This window comes from Lipophrys pholis, assembly GCF_963383615.2.
Source record: "Lipophrys pholis genome assembly, chromosome: 16".
NCBI lineage: Eukaryota > Metazoa > Chordata > Actinopteri > Blenniiformes > Blenniidae > Lipophrys > Lipophrys pholis.
The window spans coordinates 8715196-8738099 of NC_137634.1; the positions used below are offsets into that span (position 1 = coordinate 8715196).

The 22904-nt window shown below is 41.8% G+C and overlaps 2 protein-coding genes across 2 annotated transcripts; both read right to left on the reverse strand.

The window, feature by feature from the left end:
• Positions 1–2476: 2476 nt before the first annotated feature.
• On the reverse strand, positions 2477–10376 carry nufip2 (nuclear FMR1 interacting protein 2). Its single transcript, XM_080483118.1, has 4 exons — positions 10151–10376; positions 6409–8076; positions 5979–6011; positions 2477–4292 (listed from the first exon to the last, which is right to left on the reverse strand). The coding sequence occupies exons 1-4, from the start codon at positions 10296–10298 to the stop codon at positions 4240–4242; spliced, it is 1902 nt and encodes a 633-aa protein (XP_080339244.1). The 5' UTR covers positions 10299–10376; the 3' UTR covers positions 2477–4239.
• A 1921-nt stretch (positions 10377–12297) lies between these two features.
• LOC308122132 (glycine receptor subunit alpha-4-like) lies at positions 12298–22488 on the reverse strand. Its single transcript, XM_080483792.1, has 10 exons — positions 22191–22488; positions 21647–21774; positions 20790–20857; positions 17544–17767; positions 16314–16396; positions 16074–16211; positions 15652–15866; positions 14766–14924; positions 14116–14211; positions 12298–14021 (listed from the first exon to the last, which is right to left on the reverse strand). The coding sequence occupies exons 1-10, from the start codon at positions 22247–22249 to the stop codon at positions 13749–13751; spliced, it is 1443 nt and encodes a 480-aa protein (XP_080339918.1). The 5' UTR covers positions 22250–22488; the 3' UTR covers positions 12298–13748.
• Between the last annotated feature and the right edge of the window lie 416 nt (positions 22489–22904).

A 22904-nucleotide genomic window follows, 5' to 3' on the forward strand; every position in this document is an offset into this window, starting at 1 on the left:
AAAGCAGATTCAGAGCTGTTGAACTGCACGTTACCACCTCACTCGCCCTCACATGATCAATAACAGATAAAAAATATATTTAAAAAAAAAAAGGAACTCGAGACGCAGTGGATTTCAATGCTCCATCACAACTATGAGAGGAAAAAAAAAAAAAAAAAAGCAAGCACGTTAACGTAATTTGTATAAAATCTGCTGCGAAAGAGTAACTTCAAATATATTAACATTGGGACTATTGGGGAGGTTTACATCAGCCTTAAATCAATAACTAAAACATCTAAAGCTCATCAAAACAAAACATCTTGATTTATTCCTTTTAGTTTCATCCTACTTGTGCCTCTATGGATAAATTAGGTTATAACTCCAAAATAAAAAGACGCTTTTAAAACATAGGTTAAAAGATTAATTTGTTAAATCAGTTCAAATTAATTATTGTGTGCTACTTCAGACATGAGCTTGACAATAAACTGGCATGAGTATACGCCAGCGAGCAGTTATCCGTCCCCCAGTTCAACACTGTTTATTTTGGGGGCTTTTCGTTCGCGTGGACGGCGAACACAAGCCACACGACAGAAATAAAATCGACGAAAAGATGTCGCATCAGAAAGGGAGAAAAAAAAAAAAAAAAAAAAAAAAAAAAAAAAAAACAGGATTCGCTCTGAGAAAACTTTAACAGCATTGCAAATGTTACAAACAAAAAAACAATGGCACAGATATATGCTGGAAGCAGATTTGAAACAATCAAAGCTGTTTTTTTTTCTTTTTTTTCTTCCACACAGGCACCTGAACATGAAACAACGGGGGGAAAAAGAGGAGGAGGAGTTCTTTTTCTTTCCTTTTTTTTTTTTTAAATAAACATGGAACTTGCATATAATAGGAAGAACTTGCTATGCACACACAAAAAAAAAAAAAAAAATGTGGAAGCCTGCATTAGCATCCTTGAGGTGATTGCACATCCTGAGGGAGTGGAAATAAAAAAAAAAAACAATTTTTAAAAATGGAAATAAAATTCCAAAATATACTCCACATGATTCAGGCTTTATCACACCAACAGTCAAGTCATATCCCTCCCCGACCACCATCACTGATTGAACATCTACTCGGCTTCAGAGAACCTGTTTTTGGTTTGCAGGCTTCAAAGTAATAGTTCTCGCTTAATAAATGCATATTCAGCATAGCCTTGTATTAAGTGCTCGGAGGAAACAAGAGGAGCCTGTGGGAGGGAGGAGAGTCTCAGATTTCCCAGTACCAGGCTCGTCCTCTCAGGAAAACAGAACAGAGTTCATTGTAAGACTACAGTAACATCACATACCACTCAATCGGATCACCCTGTTTTACATCTAGAAGCATCGCTGTCCAATGAGAATCCTCTCTGCCCCAGTAATTTGGCATTAACCACACGGTCACTTTCTGTGAGTTATGGAGGAAAATTAATGTCTGATTTTTGTGCAACTTTACCCCAAAATTGAGTGACAGTAAAAAAAAAAAAAAGAAAAGAAAGAAAGAAATCCAAATGGCAATGTGTAATACTTTTGTAAATGTTACACGAGCGTCCTCGCTGACCAGATGTAAGTGTTGTCATTCAGAGGGCAGCGCCTGATGAGGCGCTCATCCATCACACGCCGCACAAAAGAAGCCAAAACAAAAGGGTTTTTAAATACCAGGGAGCTGGCCGCAATCGGACGTTAAATGTCAAGACAATTTGTACGAAAAATAAAAGATACACTTTTTTTTTTTTTTTTTTAAAGAGAGAAAAGAATCTGGCTGAGGTTGCAGCCCCCCCACCCCACCCCCCTGTCAGGCACACAAGTACGGGCTGAGGCTCGGCCTAATCAGGTAATCAGGGACACAGTGGAAAGAAGTGTACTTGAAAGCTCATACCTAGATTATAGCTCCCCCTGCAGAACCACAGCTGATGTTCAGCATTAATAAATCAAGAGGTGCTTCACAACCAACACATGACGGGAGAAAATGAGCCACTGAAGACTGCAAGAGCCACAGCCTGGCACACAGGAAACAGCGCATGGAGCAATGTGCTTTGTTTAAATTCGAAAATAAAAAATTGGTGGTGTGGAGAGAGGGGGTGGGGGGGGTTACGTAAAAACAAAAAAACAAAATACATATAAAGTATCATTTTAGAGCCCAGAATGATGCATGACAGCACAGAACACACTGACAGATTTTCCCAAAAGTTACTTATTTGGTGTGTTGTCACATTATTGTGAGACTCTGTACAGAAGGACTTTATTCAACATTTCCAATGAGAACGTCACATGACAGGGGCCATTTGGCAAAAAAATGTAAAAAAAAAATAAAAATTGAACACAGTCATGGCTTTATCAACACTACCTGAGTTACATTTAATAATTCTGTATTTATTATCTTTTTTTTTCTGAAAAGTAACAGCCCAGAGCCATTCTTTCAAGGAGGATTTCTTGTCAGTACATATAGATCTTTCTCTCTTTTTTTTTTTCTTCTTCTAGCAATTATAAGATAAAAGCAATTAGTTTACATAAAGTGCTATTAATCCACACATTAACCAAATCATATCTAGTAGAGAAAAGAAGCCCGGACAGCTCTTTAGTTGGGTTGAGTAATAAAACCGATCCTGATTTGGAAGATGGTGAGAGAAGTGACGTCGCAGCCGGCTAGTTAGCAGTTAGCACATTTGGGCTCCCTAGACTTAATTAGATAGTTCAACATGAGCTATTTTCAAAGAGAAAAAAAAAGTAACTGTGCAATAAACTGAACACGCACCTTGGAACTGTTTTGAACATACTGAACTGCAGGTCACGGCAGGATCACGCGGGGGGGGGGGGGGGGGGGGTGTTTGTAGCTCCATATACTTTTCTTTTTTCCCTCCATTATTGCACACGGGTTTGAAAAATGTTATCCACAGTAAAACTTAACAGTACAACTCATCTTCACATTTCAATGCAGTTTGACAAAGTGGCTAGTTTGGGGGGAGGAGGAGGAGGAGGAGGAGGAGGAGGAACCTATAATCGTATTGCAACTGTCGTCTTACTGTTATCTTTTTGTGGCGATGAACAGCGAGCACCGACTCGACCATTCCCACCAGTAAACATGCAGGAAACGCACTGTAGAAAAGTAAAGACCGAATTATGACACACAAGCGCTCGCGCGCACGCACACACACAAAAAAGTTCCTTTGATGAGAGGAACTGAACAGAAATGCAGGAAAAATAATGTGAGTCGACATCCTGAGTCCTGCTGAACAAGAAAATAAAACTCAGGTCTCATTGGAAGCAACGTCTCTTCAACAGTTCGTCTTCCTCTTCCCCACCAACCCAACGTCCACCACAGTCACTGATCATGCATGAAATGTTATGAAACGCGGCAAGATTTAAAAGGTTTTGAGTTGAACCTGACTTAAAAATCTTTAGCACACTGACCAGATATTGAAATGAAGGAGGGAAGGCCGGGGGGGGGGGGGTTTGAATCTGTGCTCTGGGGCATAAACATCTCAGGGGGGTTGGAGGAGACGGCATAAAAAGAAAAGAAAGAAGAAAAAAAAAAAAAAAAGTATTTTAAAATTTCTGGGCTTTGATTTTTTTCTCTCTTTCTCACTCAGAAGGATTGAAGACGAGGTTCTCCATTCCTGGATGGGGCCTCACCTATAAAATCCCCATAAACATTAATGGGACTCCAAAGACCTTTGTTCCACCACTTCAAGGCATTCTTTGCAAAGCGTCTTCTTCTTTCAGTCACCGTGAATTCAAGCTTGCACGCGGATGTGTATGCATAACGTCCTAACATATCTACAATGAACTCATTTCAATGCGCGAAGAACAAAAATGGCCGAGGCGCTCCAAAGCCCGACCGACGGCTGCCACAGTTTGAACAGGGGAAAGGCTTTTTTCGGGAAGGCGCCCTGCCTTCCTCTGCTGAACGTTCTCCCTAAAGAGCCGTGAGACAAACCGCTGCCACCGCCCAAAGGTGCAGGAGTCCATTCGCCGTGTTGGAGAGGCACCGATCGACTCCTTCAACGTTCGTCCAGAGCGTGTAGATGAAGATGCGTGTACGACGTGTGGGTATGCTTTGTTTGATGCCCCCAAGAAGTCTTTGTTATTCCACCCGAGATTCCAAGGAAAATCTGTCATGCTAAACTATTAATGTTTTCACAGTTGTCACTTTTATCTATCCAACAGGATTTGTGATTTCCAAGGTAGATAACTGCAGCACCCAGAGGAGAAGAAGGAGACGTACTGGAGAAAGTCTAACTCACTGATCCGGTCCATCCTTGTTCTCATCATAAACCACTACTCTTTTTGGATCTACGGCAGAACGAGAGAGAGACGAGGTTAGGTGATTCAGCAGGACTCGCGTCATAATAAAACACAACCAGTATTTACAATAAGCAATCAGAATTCTTCACTATTAAAAACTGCAACTCTTGTATTATGATCAAAAGGTGAAAATCGTACTGAGAAAACGCATCACCACCCTGACACCCGCATTTTTATTTTATTTTTTTAGATTCAAACAAAATAATTTTCAATGTTTTAATTGGCATTGCAACCTTGATATAACACTGACACTGGAAAAAAAAAAATGAAAACAATCCCCAGCCAACGCATTGTGGCACATTTCCCTTCAGCTTGAGGATGTTAAGCTAACATAGCCTCCATCATCTCTGAACTGGAGTCTGTGTTGATATCAACAGATTGTTTGGGGGGAAAGCTGCCGCCTCTCGGCTGCCAGCTGGCCCGGCGACAGTAGCAGAGGACCCTCCATCGGCGGCACGTCACACTCCATAACTTCCGACACTGTCTGGGCGTGCTGGTGATGACTTTTAACTGCTTATGTTTCTGCTCTTCACTAATCAAACGACTGCGGCCTTTTGTCTCCGTAGGAATTGTGCGGCCGATGCCATACGTGCTCCTGTTCTCCAGAGGCATGTCGTAGGCATTAATACACGCTCAGTGCACATGCTGTCAAGCTGCCACACCGCAACCTTTTTTCTTTCCAAGTGTGTCCTGATGAGAGGTTTATAAATAGCACAAAGATTTACCGAGAAGATAACCTGTATTAATGAAGCTGGAAGTCGACTGATGAATGTGCAAAATAAGTTAAAATGTTTTTAATTGATAATGAGCTGCAGGATTGATTTCTGAAATCAACAAAATACACATTTCAGCACAGAGATGATCCAAGTTGCAATTTGTTTTGTTTTTTTGTGAGACATCGAAAGATATCTGCATTTATAACAAAGTCAATAGACTTGCGTTTATTCTACAAGAATAAAACAGGTCTGTAAATAGCCTTAAAACTAGAAAGTGGCTAAATGAGTCTGCAGAAGCTGTCAGGTACAATATGAGATGACATCAGGCAGAGACAAGTCTCCTTTCAGAGTACTCTGTTATACTTGTGTGATTGCATCTATTCCAACCTTAATTTTCCACCAAGAGGAAATAAGTTTAGTGCAGGGGGTGCCAACCCAGATCACAAGCCTGCTCTCAGGTCGAGACAATTAGATTACTACATATCAAATACATAAATGATTTTCTAAAATGAACAGCAGAGTCATGTGAATGCTTGATGATTTGATTTGGTGTGTGTGTGTGTGTGTGTGTGTGTGTGTGTGTGTGTGTGTGTGTAAGGTTTCACTGTAAAGCTTCATCAAAACAATACTCTGAAAGCAGGTCTGAAGTCTTTCTTGGAGACCATTTAAGAAACAGGAGAGCTAAAATTGGCGAGGAATGGGAACCACTGCTTTAGTAGACCAAATGATCACACGTTGTGACTCTTGTATTGCTGTTGATACGTTTCTTTTAGACATGGACAAAAACAATGATTCACCTACTTCAGCACCTTAGAATTATACCAAATCTCCACTCTCATCAAAGGAAGTGAAAAGCACAAAGTTGGATGAATTGTGTTTTTGTCCAGAAAGAATTGACCAGCCAGTTTGTTTTAAAGAGCAAAAGTATGAGAGAAAAAGAACCAAGAGTTCAGTTTACCTTGTTTTTGCAAGTTGAAAATGGATTCCATTTCTGTTGAAAGAAAACAAAAAGTATTGCGTTTAGATCAGCATATGAACACTTTCAGAACAATCTAATCAAAAACAAACACTAATTCTACTACTCAAAATATGACAATATTCTATGTCAGTGAAGTCCCTCGAACATTTAGTTTAGTTCACTTTTGTGCAGGAACAGAGCAGAGAGGCACTGTCACATAAACATACAACAAACAGCTCCAGGAAATCAACTTTTCACAAAAGGTCACCATCAGAAAAAAAACAAATCAGACAAATTAGATTAAATACATTTGATGGATTTTGTTTATCAGGACTAAAGAGATAAACAAGCTGTGTTTTTGCAGTATTGTAGATAAAAGAGACAACCAACATCTTAAAATCACAGATGAAGCTGAGAGAAAGTGATTTACCTTTAGTGTGATAAGTGACAGCAGCTCTAATGTCAATGGGCCCCCAGTTACACCTCCTGCCAATGTCTTTAGACTGGGTCTGCTCTTTAGGTGAGCCAAACAACAGAGTGGTTATCTGGCCCTGCGCAGGTTTAGCACCGTTGTCTTTACTGGGGGCCGACACAGTAGAACCCGCGACCTTGGCCTCGGGTTTGGTTTTCTCCTGGCCGCATGGCTGTGGGTTGTTCTCCTCCTCGCTCGGGCGAGCGGGAAAACAAGCGTTAGACACAGTGCAAGGGGCACAAGTCCTTTTCTCAGGGTCTTGAGCCAAAATACCAGGCTCTAAGAAGGAAGGGCTAATATCAAAGCAGGGCTGGGCGGGCTCGCTTTGAGATGCGACGGCAACGGTGGTGTCCTCCACGGACGCTGGCCCGCTGCCTCCGTCCAGCCCCAAGTTGGGCTCGTTGATGAAGGAAAGCCCCCACTGATTCTGGAAGATGTCTCCCAGGGCTTTCTGATTTGTCTGAGCGGCCGGTGGGTCAAGGTGGCGAGCGCTCGGGAGCACAGGTTGCATATTTAAAGGGTAAATTAAAAGAGTACACTTTCTAAGCTCGAACGCTTCCCCGTCGACAGGACTGGTTGAAGAGCTACAGTTACTTTCCAGAGGAGATGCTACATTCTCGCCACTTGGGATAGACGGGGCTGGTGGAATACTACTAGCAGCAGGAGCGAAGAAGGTACCCACTGACGGGCAGCCGTTTCCATTTCCAGAAACGGGACCATTAGTAAAGTTAGCTGAGGTGATAGTTTTCATAGCAGACATTGGGACCTGCGACAGTCTGACAGGAGGCAGCGCCTCCCCTCCACCTTGAGCTACTTTATTGAGGTTTTCTTTTACTTTACTTGCATAACTGATCTTGGGAACAATTTTAGCACTGCTATTGTCCACAGGAAATACTGGAGGGGGCTTGAATAAAGTCCACGAGTCCTCTTTTGAAGGTGAAGAAAGCTTGCCTTTGTGCCTCTCCTCACTTTTCTTACCGAAGGTGCCTACTGTTTTGCCGTCAGAGTTTTTCCTCTGAGATTCACCGGCTGAAGTTTCCAACACAACAGCGCGCCTGGCTGCTGGCAGAGCTTCTGCTTTATGGGCGGCTCGAAAGCCATCGAGTCTAGAGGTCACTCCCTTTTCGCCGGCTTCCATAATAAAAGTCCCCTGCTCCTGTGTAGTGTTGCCCTGCTGCATGTCTTTCTCCTTTTCTCTGATCACATTGTCAGTGTTCTTGGCGTTGTTGGATCTGGTCTTGCGTTTCTTCGGTGTAGTATATCCACCTTCGGAGCCGCTGCCATCGTTGTCCTTGCTGGAATAGCCATTTGTAATCAAGCCACAGTTTAAAAGACCGTTCTGAAGCAACATGGAGTCTTTTTTATCCAAAGATTGGGCCTCATGAGGACTCAAATCAACAGCTTTTTCCTTGTCATTTTTAAGGTCCATATTCTTCTTGTAGTCCGATCCTTTGCTGCTCGCTTTCGGAACAGTCGTGTACACCTTTTGCGTTGACTTGGGCTTCACATTTGTATTACTTGTGAATCTGCCACCATTGCTGTTGGGGGGATACGACATGCCAACGGTATCAGACAGATGCAGATTCCTCTCTCCTTCCTCGTCGCCGACGGTCACTTTTTTATTGCCTGAAAGGGGAAACAAAGTCAGTTCATACTATAATGAGGCAGCCAAAAAAAATCCAAACCTGAAATAATCATATTCTAATATCAGTTCAGATGTTACACAGGTCAACTCTATGTTTTCTTTCTAAGCGGCACCAACAAACAGGTAATGAATGTTTTCTGTGTACTACCTGCTCAGTTTATTTCCACAGTGCTGCTTCAGAGTTCATTACATCTAACAAGTGCTGGACATGTGATATATCGCCAAACAGTCTTCAGCGTGCCACACTACAAGCTATTAAACTTTGTGCAAGATATTTGACCTGCCATCACAGACCAGTTGTTGCATGATGTATAAGGATGGCTCACAGCAGCGTTTATAGTACACACAGGGATTGGCACTAGACCAGGAATAGGACTGTGCAACACCCAGGGGTTTGGGAAGTGCTGTGTCAATGTGGGACTCTCCATTCAGTGGTGGTGTGGTGCCCTACTCCATTTCAGGCACACAGAGGTTTGTTGTTTACTAGCCAGAAAATTAGTTTATAACAATACCAACCAATGAGGCTGATGCTCACACAACAGTTACAGATGGGAATAGCTTTGATTTGAAAGAACAGAGCTGGGTATTTTTAAACTATTGTTAAGAATAAAGCTGTGGATCTTTCACTCACACCACTTTGGTACTACGGTGACATTTAAATCGGAATCTTATTTGGTCTATATTTGTATATAAGCCAAAAGAAATAAGTCACTTAAGCTCTCCCTTGCCAGCCTGTAATCGGTCAATGATTATTTGTGAATGAAATGTAAATTATTGTACATGTTTAACTGTTGAATGTTCCCCCCCCCCCCCATTAGTGGATGTACCTTGGCCCTTCTGCACCATGTTGAAAGGTTACAATGCGAGTCAACATTATCAGAAGCAGGTCACACACTGATTTCAAACAGATGAGTTCATATTGAGCAGAACTTAAATGTATCACCCATCAGCTATACAATGTGACTACATGCATGCAGGAGGTGATATTTACAGAACTTCTAAATGTGAAACGATACAACGGTGGCAAAATTCTCCATTTTGGAAGTAGATGAAATTTACAACTGTGCTGATTTGATGGCCTGGACTGGCTTCGATCAAACTGTAGTGATGGGTGGGTGGATGGATGGTTACATGGCATGTCTCACGTAGGAGGATTTATTCACATGAACTCTCATCATTTGCAACCACATAATTGCTTTTGTTCATGCTGATCTGACTGGAGAGGGACACTCATTTCACACACTGTCTCCTGCACGGTGTGTGTGTGTGTGTTCGTGGCTTCACATTCACTGGACAACATGCAACAGGCCTGTCACACACGGCTAGCGCCAGTTAGCTGGTTAATGTCAACGAAGCGCACCACACCCTGCTAGCACCGGCCGCCGCCGCTGCTGCTGTCGTCCCCAACCGAGCGAAAACAGCTACATGTCAAAAGCACAGGGTGCAGACGGTCGCTGGATCTACTGAGTGAAGCGGGGAACTGTAGCGTTAGCTCGCTGTGATATTGTAACATGGCCGACAGGAAATGGCAGCTCGGAACATTCCAGTGGAGCCGGCTCAGTTTCCTAAAGTGGACACAAGCACGCCGAGGCGAAAAGCGCCGAGCTCCGGCCCCCCCACTCCGGGGACGGTTCTCCGTGCTTTACCGCCGGACAGTGAGCCGACAGGCACACGTCGCCCCGGCGGGGGTTTGGTGGAATGATTGCGAGAAAACTGGCTGGTGAAACCGGCGCACAAGGTCAATCCCCGATGTGTCAAACCACGACCAGCGACAACTGTCACGCAACGTTAGCAAGCCGCAACTCGCTGACGCCACGGCCGGCTGGTCGCCTCAGCGCCGGCAACTATCCGTCTCACTAACAACCTCCCCGTGTGCTTAGGTTTTCCTCTTAAATCACACCGTGCAACAGTGTTAGGAGTTCGAGACGAGCGTTAGCACGGCGGGCTAAAGGCTGCACTTCACGTCGGTTAGCTCGATGCTAGGCGGCTCGTTGACTTTAGCTGAGCGCGGCTAGCGGTTAGCGCGACGGCTAAAACTCCTCCGGATGGCCCAACCTGTTTTCTTCGTCTGCGCTTCCTGATGCTGGCACTGGAGCTGGCTCTGAGCATTTTTCACACAAGTCGTATGTTGGATAGTGTTTCTGTCGTCCCCGTGGTGGTGGTACTGCCTGTCTCGTGCCCGATCGTTGGGCTGTTCCTCCATTGAAGTGAAGAATGTCGGACTTGTTAGCTCCCCTCAGTTCCAGGACAGTCCAATCACTACCAGAGTGAAACGGAAGCTATTTGAAGCCGCTGTAACGTCAGCAGTAAACGTCTAAAAATGGCTCTGTTTTGGGTGGCCACCGTCTCTAAAAAATCCACGTCTTACAGTTATTCTGGGACTATTTCACTAGGTTTGCCGAGCGTTTAAATTGACTTTTTTTTTTTTTTTTTACACAGAAAGAGCAAAGTAGTCAGTTTGAAAAAAAAAACAAAAAAAAAAACAGGAATGTTTTGAGGGTGGGCAGCAGCGGGGTGGGGTTCATGTGTGGAGTGAAATCATCTGACCCGAGGCGCTGCCACGTCTCCAGCCGCTGGATGGACACACACACACACACACACACACACACACACACACACACACACACACACACACACACACACACACACACACACACACACACACACACACACACACACACACACACACACACACACACACACACACACACAGCGGGGCCACTCAGATCTGAACATGTGGGACTACAGAGAAAACTGCTTTCTGCAAACTGTCACTTTATGAGGATTACATCAGCATATAATCTGTCTGTGATTATTACTGTTTTTCTGCACACACACATCAATCATATCATACATCCTCCACTACATTTCATATGTGTTCATTCATAGCTGTGATGCCTTCAATGAGAATCGAAAATGTAAATAGTCAAGAAAATGAAGAAAAAACAACATTGAATGTGTCCATACTTTTGACTGGTAGTGTATATGTGCTGTATCTATAACCCCTTATATGATGTGTCTATAATGAAACTAACTTATTAGTCCCAGAGGGAAATTTCTTCGTCTGTAGTGTTTATTGTTGTTGCAAGCCGACACCTTAAAATAATGTAAATGCAATTTTTCTGCCAAAACTTTCACCAGCCTTTTGATTTTTTGCAGAAAATTACCATAAAAGGAGTTCCGTGACGACATGACCTCAGTTGGGGCAAACAAAGTTTTCACAGCTCTCTGTCCCTTTTAGATTGCAAACTAAACTCTTTCCATGTTGAATCTGTAACCGGAAATAAACAAAAGCCTTGGAGATATAGGATGAAAGACCTCGGTCTCATGAATTGTTTCATGTTATACCTGGAATAAAGGGCAGATGGAGTCAGTGGCACAGAGCTTCAGTACTCGCAGAAGGCATACTCGAGCCAGCATCGTCCTCTAGTGGCCAGTTGTACAAAGTCACAGTAAACATGACATGTAAAGCAATTTATCTTTCGTTTTTTCTGCAAAAAGCGCCTATATTTCTTATATCTATACCCCTCTCATCAGTTAAGCTCCAGTGCTCATAAGGTGGAGGATATTGTTTATGCAGCAGGAGAAAATATTAAACTGAAGATGCTTTTCTTTTTTTTTCAAGGTCTGATTGATTAAAGTCAACAAACTTAACAACTAGTGATCGAACATCATTTAAAGATATTTTTGGTGGAATAAAATCAGATATGCTTCATACAGACTCTTGGTAATCAGTGCAGCCGTGCACCACATGCATGTGACAGCTACTTTTGAAATGAAATATTCATGATAGCTTCATTTTATGATAAGATTTATTTTAAAATGAGAGGCTTCTACTAATGGATCACAGCGCAGGTACATGCATGCCGAAAAGCAATATCTTAACATCACACACTCACTGAGAGGTACTGAGTATGGCATGAAGAAAGCTCCAGAGCCAGCGCCCGCAGGGACATTTTCAGCATTTGAGCTGAGGGAGGACTAATAATAACCTGAAATGAGAAAGGCATTAGAGGGAGAGGAGGACAAAACTAATTCAAGTGCTGATGAGATAGTTTGGCCATTAGAGAAAGTCATGGTTAGTAAATGGAACGCAGGTGATGATTAGGCAAAGAAATGATGTTGCAGAATTACACTTCATGTCAAAGTTGAAATAAATGCTTCAAAACTGGTATGAATCAAACGAGAGTTACATTATGATTGATATTTAAAATGAAAACATGTCTTTATTTTTACATGTACCACCAACAAAGAGTTGGAACATATTCTGGAACATATTTTGTTTCTTCAGAAACAATACACAGTCAAAAATCTATTGTACTTTTAAACTTGGCTGGACAAAAACAAAAAAATTTCCTTAAAAAAAAAAAATGAAAGAAAGAAACACCCATTTTTCAAACCCTGAGGAACTTAGTACAAGCTAAGCAATATGTTTAATGACTGTTTTCATGCAGCTTAATAAGACATTCACCCACCTGAAATTGCACTAAACATCTTTGTAGAGTTAATGCCATCATTTATTTGTGTTAAATGTGAAGGGAAAGTAAGAGGTTCTTTTGGAGGGACTGACAAGTATGTGATTGCACCAGATCTGATAACCCAAGACTGGTTTAGTTGAGGGGAATATTCTAAGTAATATATCAATTGTCAAAACCAGGGCTCTTCAAAGAGTGGGAGTTATGAGCCCCCTTCTCAGAGTTTGTATCAGATTGCGGCACATTGTTTCATCTCACTTCCACCTGGTTGAATGTTACATTACCTAATGTGCACAAAATATTTTCAGCAATGAAAACTCTTTTCCTGCTAGTTAGATGTTTTTATTCTAATAAATGCATTGTCCGAATTAAGTTCGAAAAAATATGTGTTACATCAAAATAATTGATCGCTTATACCTTCCAGTTTTTTCTTTATATCAAACTTTTGTCCCCTCACTTTGAAAACCACTATTCCAGAATATTTACTGACACAACAGCATTAATCAGAACAATATCTAGTTACATCTGGGGTTACTGTTTTGTTCAAGGTTTTCTTTCACAACAAACACATTTCAAAAACGTTATTGCGTCTTTTTTCCACTCTTTATTATGATCAATTTCCTATGAGAAGACTCATAATGTAACTCAACTGGTAATATTAAATTACTTATAAGAAGATAGTATTTGTTCCTAGAGACCAAACACTATGACGGAAGTTACACACTGGATCATGTTTTTCCCGGCTCATAAAGCAAAGTTAAGATGGGAATCACAGCACAGTTGCAAAAGAAGTGATGTATGTTTTATGTATTTTTACACACTGTCAACATCGATGTCTGTAGAAACAATGAAGGCCCGATAGAGGAGTCCAAATCCCTGTGAACTTAGGAAAAACATGTGAGCTGATATGATCAAAATGCAAACTGTAGACACACACACTGTAAATTGTGAATATTTAAAGCATCAGTGCTAATAAAAAGTGCATTTCTTTGGAAGTATTAAACATTTAGAAGAACCGATGGAGTCCTCCATGTCGTGGAGTTCCCCGGTGGCACTGGACATGCCGTCACGGTGCATCTTGCACGGCTCAGCTGAGGCCTCTCAGCACGTTAATGTTTCAGTCAAAAGAGGCGGATTAAAGGTATCCAGTGTGTTCATGGTCCTCAGTCTGTGCGTCGTCACAGCGTGGCCTGGACATCCTCGTGCCGCAGGACTTTGTAGGTGAGCCAGTAGAGGACGTTAAACATGAGGAAGCTCATGGGGAACACGGCTCTGGAGATGGTGTCAATCCTTTTTGCGCGATCCACAAAGCGCCTGCGTATGTCGTAGAAGCCCAAACCGGGAGGCAGATCAGCAAAAATGGGTGTCGCATCCATTTCTGGTGCGGTCCCCGTTCCCAGGGCGAGGCCATAACTCTGAAAGAGGAACCCCTGCTGTGCCAGCTCCTCCTCCTGGAAAACAAACACACAACGCAGCGTGATGACAGGGAGAAGCTTTGATTCGGTGATTGGCTGGTGTTTTATTGAACAATACGGCGGCGCGTACCCTGGCACAGGCGCTGCACTGCTGGGCTGCGTTTCCATGAGGAGCATTGTTGCCTGACATGTTGTTTCCCTTTGCCTTGCTGTCACCGCTTCCCTGCTGATAGGGGAAAAGTGCAGCACATAAATTTAATCATCAAACGGAACGGACTGATTGAACAGTATGCAACCGTGACACAACTCAGCCGTGCTGCATAAATGTTTTAAAGTCAGCGCAAATTTCAATCGCATTGCATACCCCCCCCCCCCCCCCCCCCCCACACACACACACACAAAAAATTAATAAATAAATGAATAAATGCAAAGGTTCAGAGCAGATGTTTTGTTCATTGTGGTATTAATATTAAAAGGTATTAATGAATCCCCCATGCTGCTGTCACACTGCTGCATTTAGGAAACACTTTATATTTAAAAGGTGTGCTGGCCTGTTTTGTGTTTCTTCTTCTCATGGTATTCAAAGTGAAGCCGCAAGATGATAAGAAAATGCAGCCAACAGCGGGGTGAGGTGATGAGGAATTAATTACAGGTCAGCGCCGTCTCTATTTCTCAGCGGGGGAGCATCACGTAGCGGAATTGTGGCCCGTGCATAGCTGGGCGTAGGGAATAGCAGGTGACAGTCGCCCAAGGGGCTGAGTGGGTGGGTTATGCGCTCACGTTTCTCTGCCTCTGTTGCTCTTTGAGCTTCTTCCTCAGTCTGAAGAACTCCTTGTGCTGGCGCGAGACGAAGTTGACGGCCGCGTACTCCAGCAGGGCAGCGAAGACAAAGAGAAGGCACACCGCCATCCAGATGTCTATGGCCTTCACATAGGACACCTGCAGACACACAACCAAGTGCACTGGGTTAACGTGAACGTGGGCAGTGAAACAGATTGACATGGCACAGGGACACAACGGCTTGGCAAAAGGAGTATCGTTAGGAAAACTCAAAACAAAGGAAAAGGCAACTTCTATCATGTAGAATGAATTAAATTTTTTTCTAAATATCTATTATTTACGTATTGCAGTAATATGTGATGTTGGTATTGGTTGAGATCTTTGAGCTTTAATACGGTGTATCATTTTATATATGGATGGATGTTTCTTTATTGTAAACCTTAGTTATTGACGTAATATGTGATCAGCTGCTGTTGTGATTGTGTGTACTACAGTAGTACATGCTGACCTGCTTTTTTTGCTGTACAGTTTACAGTGTTAGGAAAGTTTAATGCATTTTTAATAAATGAACAGTGAATGAATGATATGGTTTTGATATCCACAAAAGAAACATGATTATTAAGCTTTAATTGGAAATACATACAGTATAATATTGGTATGTCAAATTTTATGGAAATAAAAAAACGATAACATAAACGTTCTTTGTAGATTTACTAAATCTTTTTTATGGATCCCCGTTACTTTTACAGGGACAGTCCAGTAGTGTGGCGACTATATAAACACTTTAAAGTTTTAATTGCTGAAACCACAGCTTTAAACATTATTATACACTATGTGTGATTCTTTTTTTTTTTTACACCAAAGTACCACAAATCAGCTTGCTGACCTTTGGCAGGGACGCCCTGGACCCAGAGCTCTGTGTGGTCATGGTAAGCACTGTGGTTATTCCCAGTCCCACCCTGGCCGGAGCTGCGTCCATGTTGATCCAGAACGACACCCAGGACAGGATGACTGTGAGCAGGCTCGGTATGTACATCTGGATCAGGTAGTAGCCCATCTGACGCTCCAGGTAGAACCTGACCTCGATGCAAGTGAATTTCCCTGAACAGAGGTACAGGCTGTCTTATTTAAAGGTGAATGACATTATCAAGGCCAGTTTATACGTACCACAGATTTAGTCCAAAAAGCAATTTAGTGCGCTTTGCATGAATTAGAATAAATCACGTGCAGCACAATCTATTCAACAAGAAATTTAAATTCAAAACATTTGAGAAGTTTAAAGATGGCAGATTATCGCATGTTGTGTACCTGTGTTGTAGTGCTTGGTGCAGTATCCCAGACCTTGTTCTTCTTTTAGCACAAACTGAGGAAGCATCAGATCATCAGCCACCTGCACAGCTCCCACATCCAGCCATTCAAAAATAAGATCATTCATAGTGTAGCCAACTGGAGGAGAGAAAAAAAAAATGATATCATACAATAAATTTACAACAAGGCATATGTATTATGGGTTTTAGCATATGTTTGAAGCTTGAAAGACAAACTCACAGCTTTCGAGCTGCATCGTACATGTCTGGCTGTCCATGGGGAAGTTCTTTAAATCCATGGGACAGGAGAGAACCAGTGTCAGCCTGAAAACAGAGGCAGCAACACCATAATGCTACTGAAGTGGGGTGTAAAACAAAAAGGTGCTACACTTACATAGTAGTAAAAAAAAAAAGTGAGTGGAAACCCAGGCGCCCAGCACTTCTAAACCTCACTGCGCTGGCTATTTTTCGCTCAGGTGTCACTCAAAGCCTTTTTGCACGCTCACCCTACATTAAGGGTCACATCAAGCAGTTCTAACCTTTCTGGCACCTGTCCTCCTTTCCATCTTTCTGTCCCACAGCACCCTATACAAACAGCTGAAAGGACTGACAGCTGCTGACAGTCAACATGTCAGCCTTTATGGCGGGCTTGATATAAAATGGGCTGAGAACAGAACACCACCATCACTGTAAAAGAAGAAAAAAAAAAGGAGAGTGTTTCCCTGCAGGACACAAAGATCGAGATTTATAAAAGAACACCCCATTACTTAGTGCAGGTGTTGGCAAGCACTTTGCTGATAACATACTGAGTTTCTTTGGCTGTCATGGCTTTCTTTGAGGGTTCGTGATGTCTTTTGCTGCGCATTTTAAGCACCTTCTGTCTTTTTTTTCCTACAAGGACAAAGTGAAGCCTCTCGCTCAAATAAGCTGAGAGCAGGAACAAAAATGATCCTTGTTTAGAGTCAACTTGGGCCGCTGTTTCATATCAGTATGTACACAAGTGAAAGCAAATTTTAGTCATTTGTTTGTCATTTTTTTTTAATCTGCGTTTAATGATCATATTTGTGTTGTGTGGTTTTCAGTGTCACGGGTCGTGTTTGAAGCTCAGTCACCAGCAAAACAACCCAGGGTTTAGTTCATGTTTAATGGAATTGCTAATGGAGCTCTGCTTCTTGTTCCTTTTATTCTAATTATATCTGCTTACTATTACGCTACAATTCACCACTGCTTTAGTGACACATTACTGACCTGATTATCTTTTAGCCTGCAGTTATGGTTTAACGAGCCGAACTGGAATGAAACCGACATGTAGTGGACCATACACTTAGAGATTTAGACGACAGCTTGTATAAGTAGAAGTTCAGATTCACTGGGCAACCTGACAAACTACCGATAATGGGTCTGTACAGGCTGGTAGTGCAGAATCAGGGTGGCTGATTCAGTCGGAGTGACACTACAGAAAAGAGGTCACCTGATGCTGTAGAGGACATTTCCATTCTGGAAGATCCGGAGCAGTTTGTTGTCGGTTGTGACCTCATGAAAGTTTGCACCCTTTTCGTTGGCAAAGAACAGGTCCGGCTTCCAGATCGAGTCCAACATTGAAGGGTCCAAGTCCAGAGAGTCGTCTGGATACTCCTTATATGCCAGCCGGGGGTCATTCCACTGCTGCCGCAGAAAGACGTTGAGCCGGTAGTCCTGCAGTATGTATGAAGTTAACATTATTAGGAGTTATTAGGTTAAACATGGATTTGTCATGACTTTATGACCACCTGCTTAATATTGTAGAGGTCAACGTTTAGCTGCCAAAACATCTCAGACTCTTTGAATGTTTGCTGTGAGCAAAAAATCTGTGAAGATACAAGCTGGCGTGTCAGTGGATTGGACTTGTCTGTTGAACACATACAACAGACGTTCAATTTGACTGAGATCTGGAGAATTAGGAGGATAAGTCAACACCTGTTTGTCGGAATCTCTTTACAATCCCCAAACCATTCTGGCTTTGTGGCTTATTTGTGCATCATCCTGCTGAAAAAGGTCAATAGCATAAATGAGTACAGTTCTGTTGCTCATGGTGTAACGTTGTAACACGTGTGTGGATGGCAAGGTTGAAGGTTTCCCGGCAGAAATCTTTACCTCCCAATGGCTTGCCTTTTCCCCCACAGTACATGCCATGTGTTTCACAGGTAAGGGCACTTGACCATTCATGGGATAAAATATCCTTCATCAGAAGACGCCACCTTCTCCCATTGCTACGTGGCGTAGCTGTAGTTGTAGTGTAGCTGACTGGTCTGCTGCTATAAAGTCTCATACCAAACAAAGTTAATCAGCATTCACCTGTCAGCATTCATAATGTTTTGGCACAGTGTATGAATGTCAAATTTGCAATATTTGTATTTATGATATAGCTGAGGGGAATGTTAGGATTGTATATTTTGGACAGTTTGTTGAACATATTTAGTGACATTTGACTATTTGGCACTTGCCAACAGATGTAATTACTTTAACAAAAATCAAATAAGAAGGAAAAAATACTCAAGAAACAAATAACCCTGCAGCCTCTTTCAGCAAGTAGTGCAGTAACAACACGGACTCTGACTCTGTGAGAAATAAAAGCAAAGAAATAAACGTTGACAAACCTGAGTGCTCATAACCTGCATGACAGAAAACTCCCCTTACAACTTCATCAGTTAATATTTCATGGCTCTCTCTGAGAAGTATTTTGGCAAATGCACAATTCCCCCAAACTCTAAACTTGAATAAATGAACAAACCAGGCAATCCGCAGACGCCCCTCATGGGTTTGTTAAATAAAGAATGGGTCCTTAGTTGACAAAAAGAGTAAATGATGGTTGATATTATATAATAAACTCTAAAGACGATGATTAAAGCTATTAATTAATCATAATTTAATGAAAGTGTGTTAAAACAGGTGGATGGATAATTTTCTATGCTATCCAGAGGTGACAAATTAGACTATTTATAGTACTTTCCTTATCCCTAACACCAAAAAAATTAGTAAATTCCAAAAGAAAAGTCTCTTTTTCTTTCTTCCAAACAACCAAAACTGTAAATTACAGCTGGGATTTTCAAAGACTGGGAGGATGAGCCCTCTCCAACAGGGCTTGAACCAAATTACACATTTCACATGCTTTGTCATGTTTTTCACATAATAACATGATTCTGTTGTTAACAGCTGCTTGGACCAACCAACAATGAAAAGCAGAACTCTTCTTGTGTAAAAGAGATGCTTTAAATTAAAAAGTTTTGGTCATCGGGGTGTTTCTATTCAGTTAAGACTTTAGTACTCCACAAAAGCTTATCTTAACATTTTGATTTGAGTTCAGGTCACACAGTGGTGTAGTAGTGGCACTCTGGATGGTTCAAACTTCAAATGTTCCTCCTGAACATCGGTTGTTATTTTATCGTCTTGATATTCTTTAGGATTGCAAGTGTATGTAACCGTCTGTCTCTCTGTGTTTGTCACGTGGTGGTCTTTTCAGGTTGTTACCCATTTTGACTTATAGTTAGCTGGGATCTGCTTTATTCATGGACAAACTTGACTCCATTGCATTCACAAAACATTCAGTTACCAGGCCCACAGTCGGCTGTTGTTGAACCCACTTTAGATTTTAAGTACAACTCAGTCATCTTACAGTGAAGCGCCGCAATGTTGCATCCATTTTAATCATGGTTGCAACGGGCGGCCACTTCACAAATGTGCGACCCTCAGCTACATAGAAAATGTGGTGGCAGGTTGCATTTTAATAATGAATACAGCTTGGTCCCTGTGCAGGGACCTCTGGAGTTGAAAGGGTTAAATTGATTCTGACATAGGAATCATGAGACTGTGTGTTGTGTTTTCAGAGCTCAAATTCATGATGTTGTTTCTAAATAGCCGAGGAAACTGTTGCTTTAATTTCAGGTTGATTCAATTTCCAGTCCAGAAGTATCGTTCAATAAATACTGACAAAGAAAATAAAAATGTATTAATAAATGTAAAGCTCCAACCAAAACATGATTTCTGCTAAAATCAATGATCCAATATATTCAGCAATGTACCATCTTCTTGTCGCTATTTCCAGCAGGTTTTACATTATATCACCAAATGTCTATCAGTTTAAATGATTTTCGAAAGATGGTGTGCCTAAACACGAGCCGGGTTAAGATGTTTTATGACAAAAGCCTCATATCAAGACTGTAAATTCAGAAAGTCTGCAGCCGCTGTGTGATGCTGTCATGTCTTTATGGTGCAATATTCCGAAAAATGGTTCACACCCAATGAAAGTACCTTATTTATGTTATGCGCAGGAATCACGTTTAGTTACGAGTGTCCGGCGGGACGATAGAAATGATGAGCTCATTTGTTGCACCTAAACTAAAATGAGGAATCCCTCGCTGTTAAGAGAAAATTGCTTAAAACTATTTCCCCTTCCTTTCACTGCCCTACATACGAGTTCAGACACATCATGGTGGTGCGAGCAGCAGCTATGTCAAAGTTCATTAGGTCTTCATCTGTAGCCCACAGTGGGCGAGTCACTGTGATTCAAATGTCAAGAGTGACGCACACGCGGAGACATTGTTGCCGAAATTCAAGTTTATAAAAGAAACATCTGATGAACATGTTTAGCTCTACTGCTACTGCTGACATCTTTCTCCGTGACATTTAGAGCAAGACATATTTCTTGGTAAAGGTTTGTCATAAAATAGGAATTTCTCACCATGGTTGTCTCAGTGATGGATCCAAAGCTGTTGATGAAGATGTTACAGGTCACATTGACAGGCGGACCTGCAGAAAGCAAGATTCATACATCACAGCGACGTCCCTTTGGTAAAGTCCACTGATGAGGTTTTGCAAGAGAAGCACATGAAGTATTGAAAGCAGTAAGGGCCAAAGTGTTCCTGTGAAATAACATCTGCTTGTTCTCTTCATAATGTGCCACAATGTGTCCTGATGAACACTCTGATCCAAGACACCCAGCATGAAATTGTGTTGTCGTTTCCAGTGCGCTCCCATCAGCGTAGGTCCATCTGTCGACCAACGTAACTCTAAATATTTCAGGGTTTCATTTCCTAAGAGGCAATGATTTATTGATTCTACTTTAGTAACATTAGTGTATATATAGATAATCAGTTGGGATTTACCCAGCATGCACTGACAGGGATGTGGAGCAAGTATGAAATATATATGAAATGCGACCCCTGAGGCTGATGGAGAAGTATGTCAGAGAGAATTTGCTTGCTCCGCTCACAAGTGGGGGGTCAAGACTGAACTGAAATAGGCCTGTGGGGTAACGCACAAGGGCGACTGCTCATTTCTGTCAAAAGAGAGAAGAATCTGGAAGAGATGACTATTAAGAATATCATAACTTAAGGCAGTGGGTCAACGTGGAAGCAGTAACAGCACGAGAGAAACACGTCTGTGTGACAATATTATAGCTTGCAGCACCTCTCACTTATGACCCATCTGTGAGTCATTTGTGTTACTTCACTGCTCCGATTGTTGTGTGTCACCCCCCCCTCACAACACCTGTCCTGAGGGAGGAGGTCCTGCCGCTGCACGCCACGACGTGTTTACCTTTGAAATTTGGTCTGATGCGAGCGTCGTATCCAGATGTGCGCCCCATCAGCTTGTCCAGAAAATCAGATGGCGAGGGGGGCTTCACCGCCCTGCTGGGGAACTTCATCTCCTTGCACAGCACAGACCTAACAAGTGATGGGACAAACAAACAAGCTGTGATGTACCAGCTCCCCTTCTGTCGAATTCTTCATAAATGAATGAATATGATTGTCCTGCAGTTTCCCGACTGGCGAAGTGTGTAATAAAGATGCATAATATCTTACATTTGAGCTTAATTGAATCTGTTTTGTAATTGAGTCTTAAAAGTCTTAAAAAAAAACAACTTTTTCAGTAAAATTGCAGATTTTTTTTTATCTCTTTCTTCTGCATCTTTATTATTGTTTTTCACTTGATAAGATGTAAAATATTCTTCATCAGGCTCATGTATCAAGCCATGATAAATACAGTTGATAAAGTTTAAAGAAAGCATGCAGCCTGAAGATGACATAGAATTACAGGAGAGGCTGATTTCTGCATATTAAAATATCAAACTGTGTCTTACCTGCCTTGTAGAAAAAAGTGAAATGAAGTCCACAGCAAACAGAAAATGTGGAGTAGCATTCTTGTTAAACAAAACAGATAGTCCAGGGATTTGGGGGTAAAAAAAAAAAAAGAGATGGTATTTGGAAGTGAAGAGCGTAGATGCAGTGAACTTCAGTCTGACTCTTTCTTTGCTCTGGACTCGGATGAGCCTCCCTCCCTTCTGTGCAGGTGTAAAATACAGGAAGCTGCTGCTGTATAATTCAAATCCTACTGAAGTTTTCTTTTTTTTTTTTTCTTTTCCTGGCCGTGTTTGTGAGGATGACTTCAAGCTTTATCTCTTTTTCATGGGCATATGCATGCTGAAGGAATTACTGCAGGAATATTTAAAGAGACAGCAGCAATTTCAGAGCAGTGGCCCCACTGTGCTCCCTGTGTCAACCTCAAGAGTTGGATTTTCAACACATGTTTCACATGGAAATGTGAACCTGAAAGTGTGCAATTGTTTATTGTCAATTTCATACATCTACATATTAAGAAAATCTAATTTTAAAAAATGTGGATGAAAAAAGTTTAAATAAAATTAACCAAAAGTAAAGCAACTATTTATACAACATTGAAATGGGAACACCACCTCTTTAGAGTTATGTACAGATCAAACAAGACATATTGCTTTGCCAATAATATGTACTTGAAGGACGTTATTAAAGCTCTTTTAGTGAATTCATTAAAATAG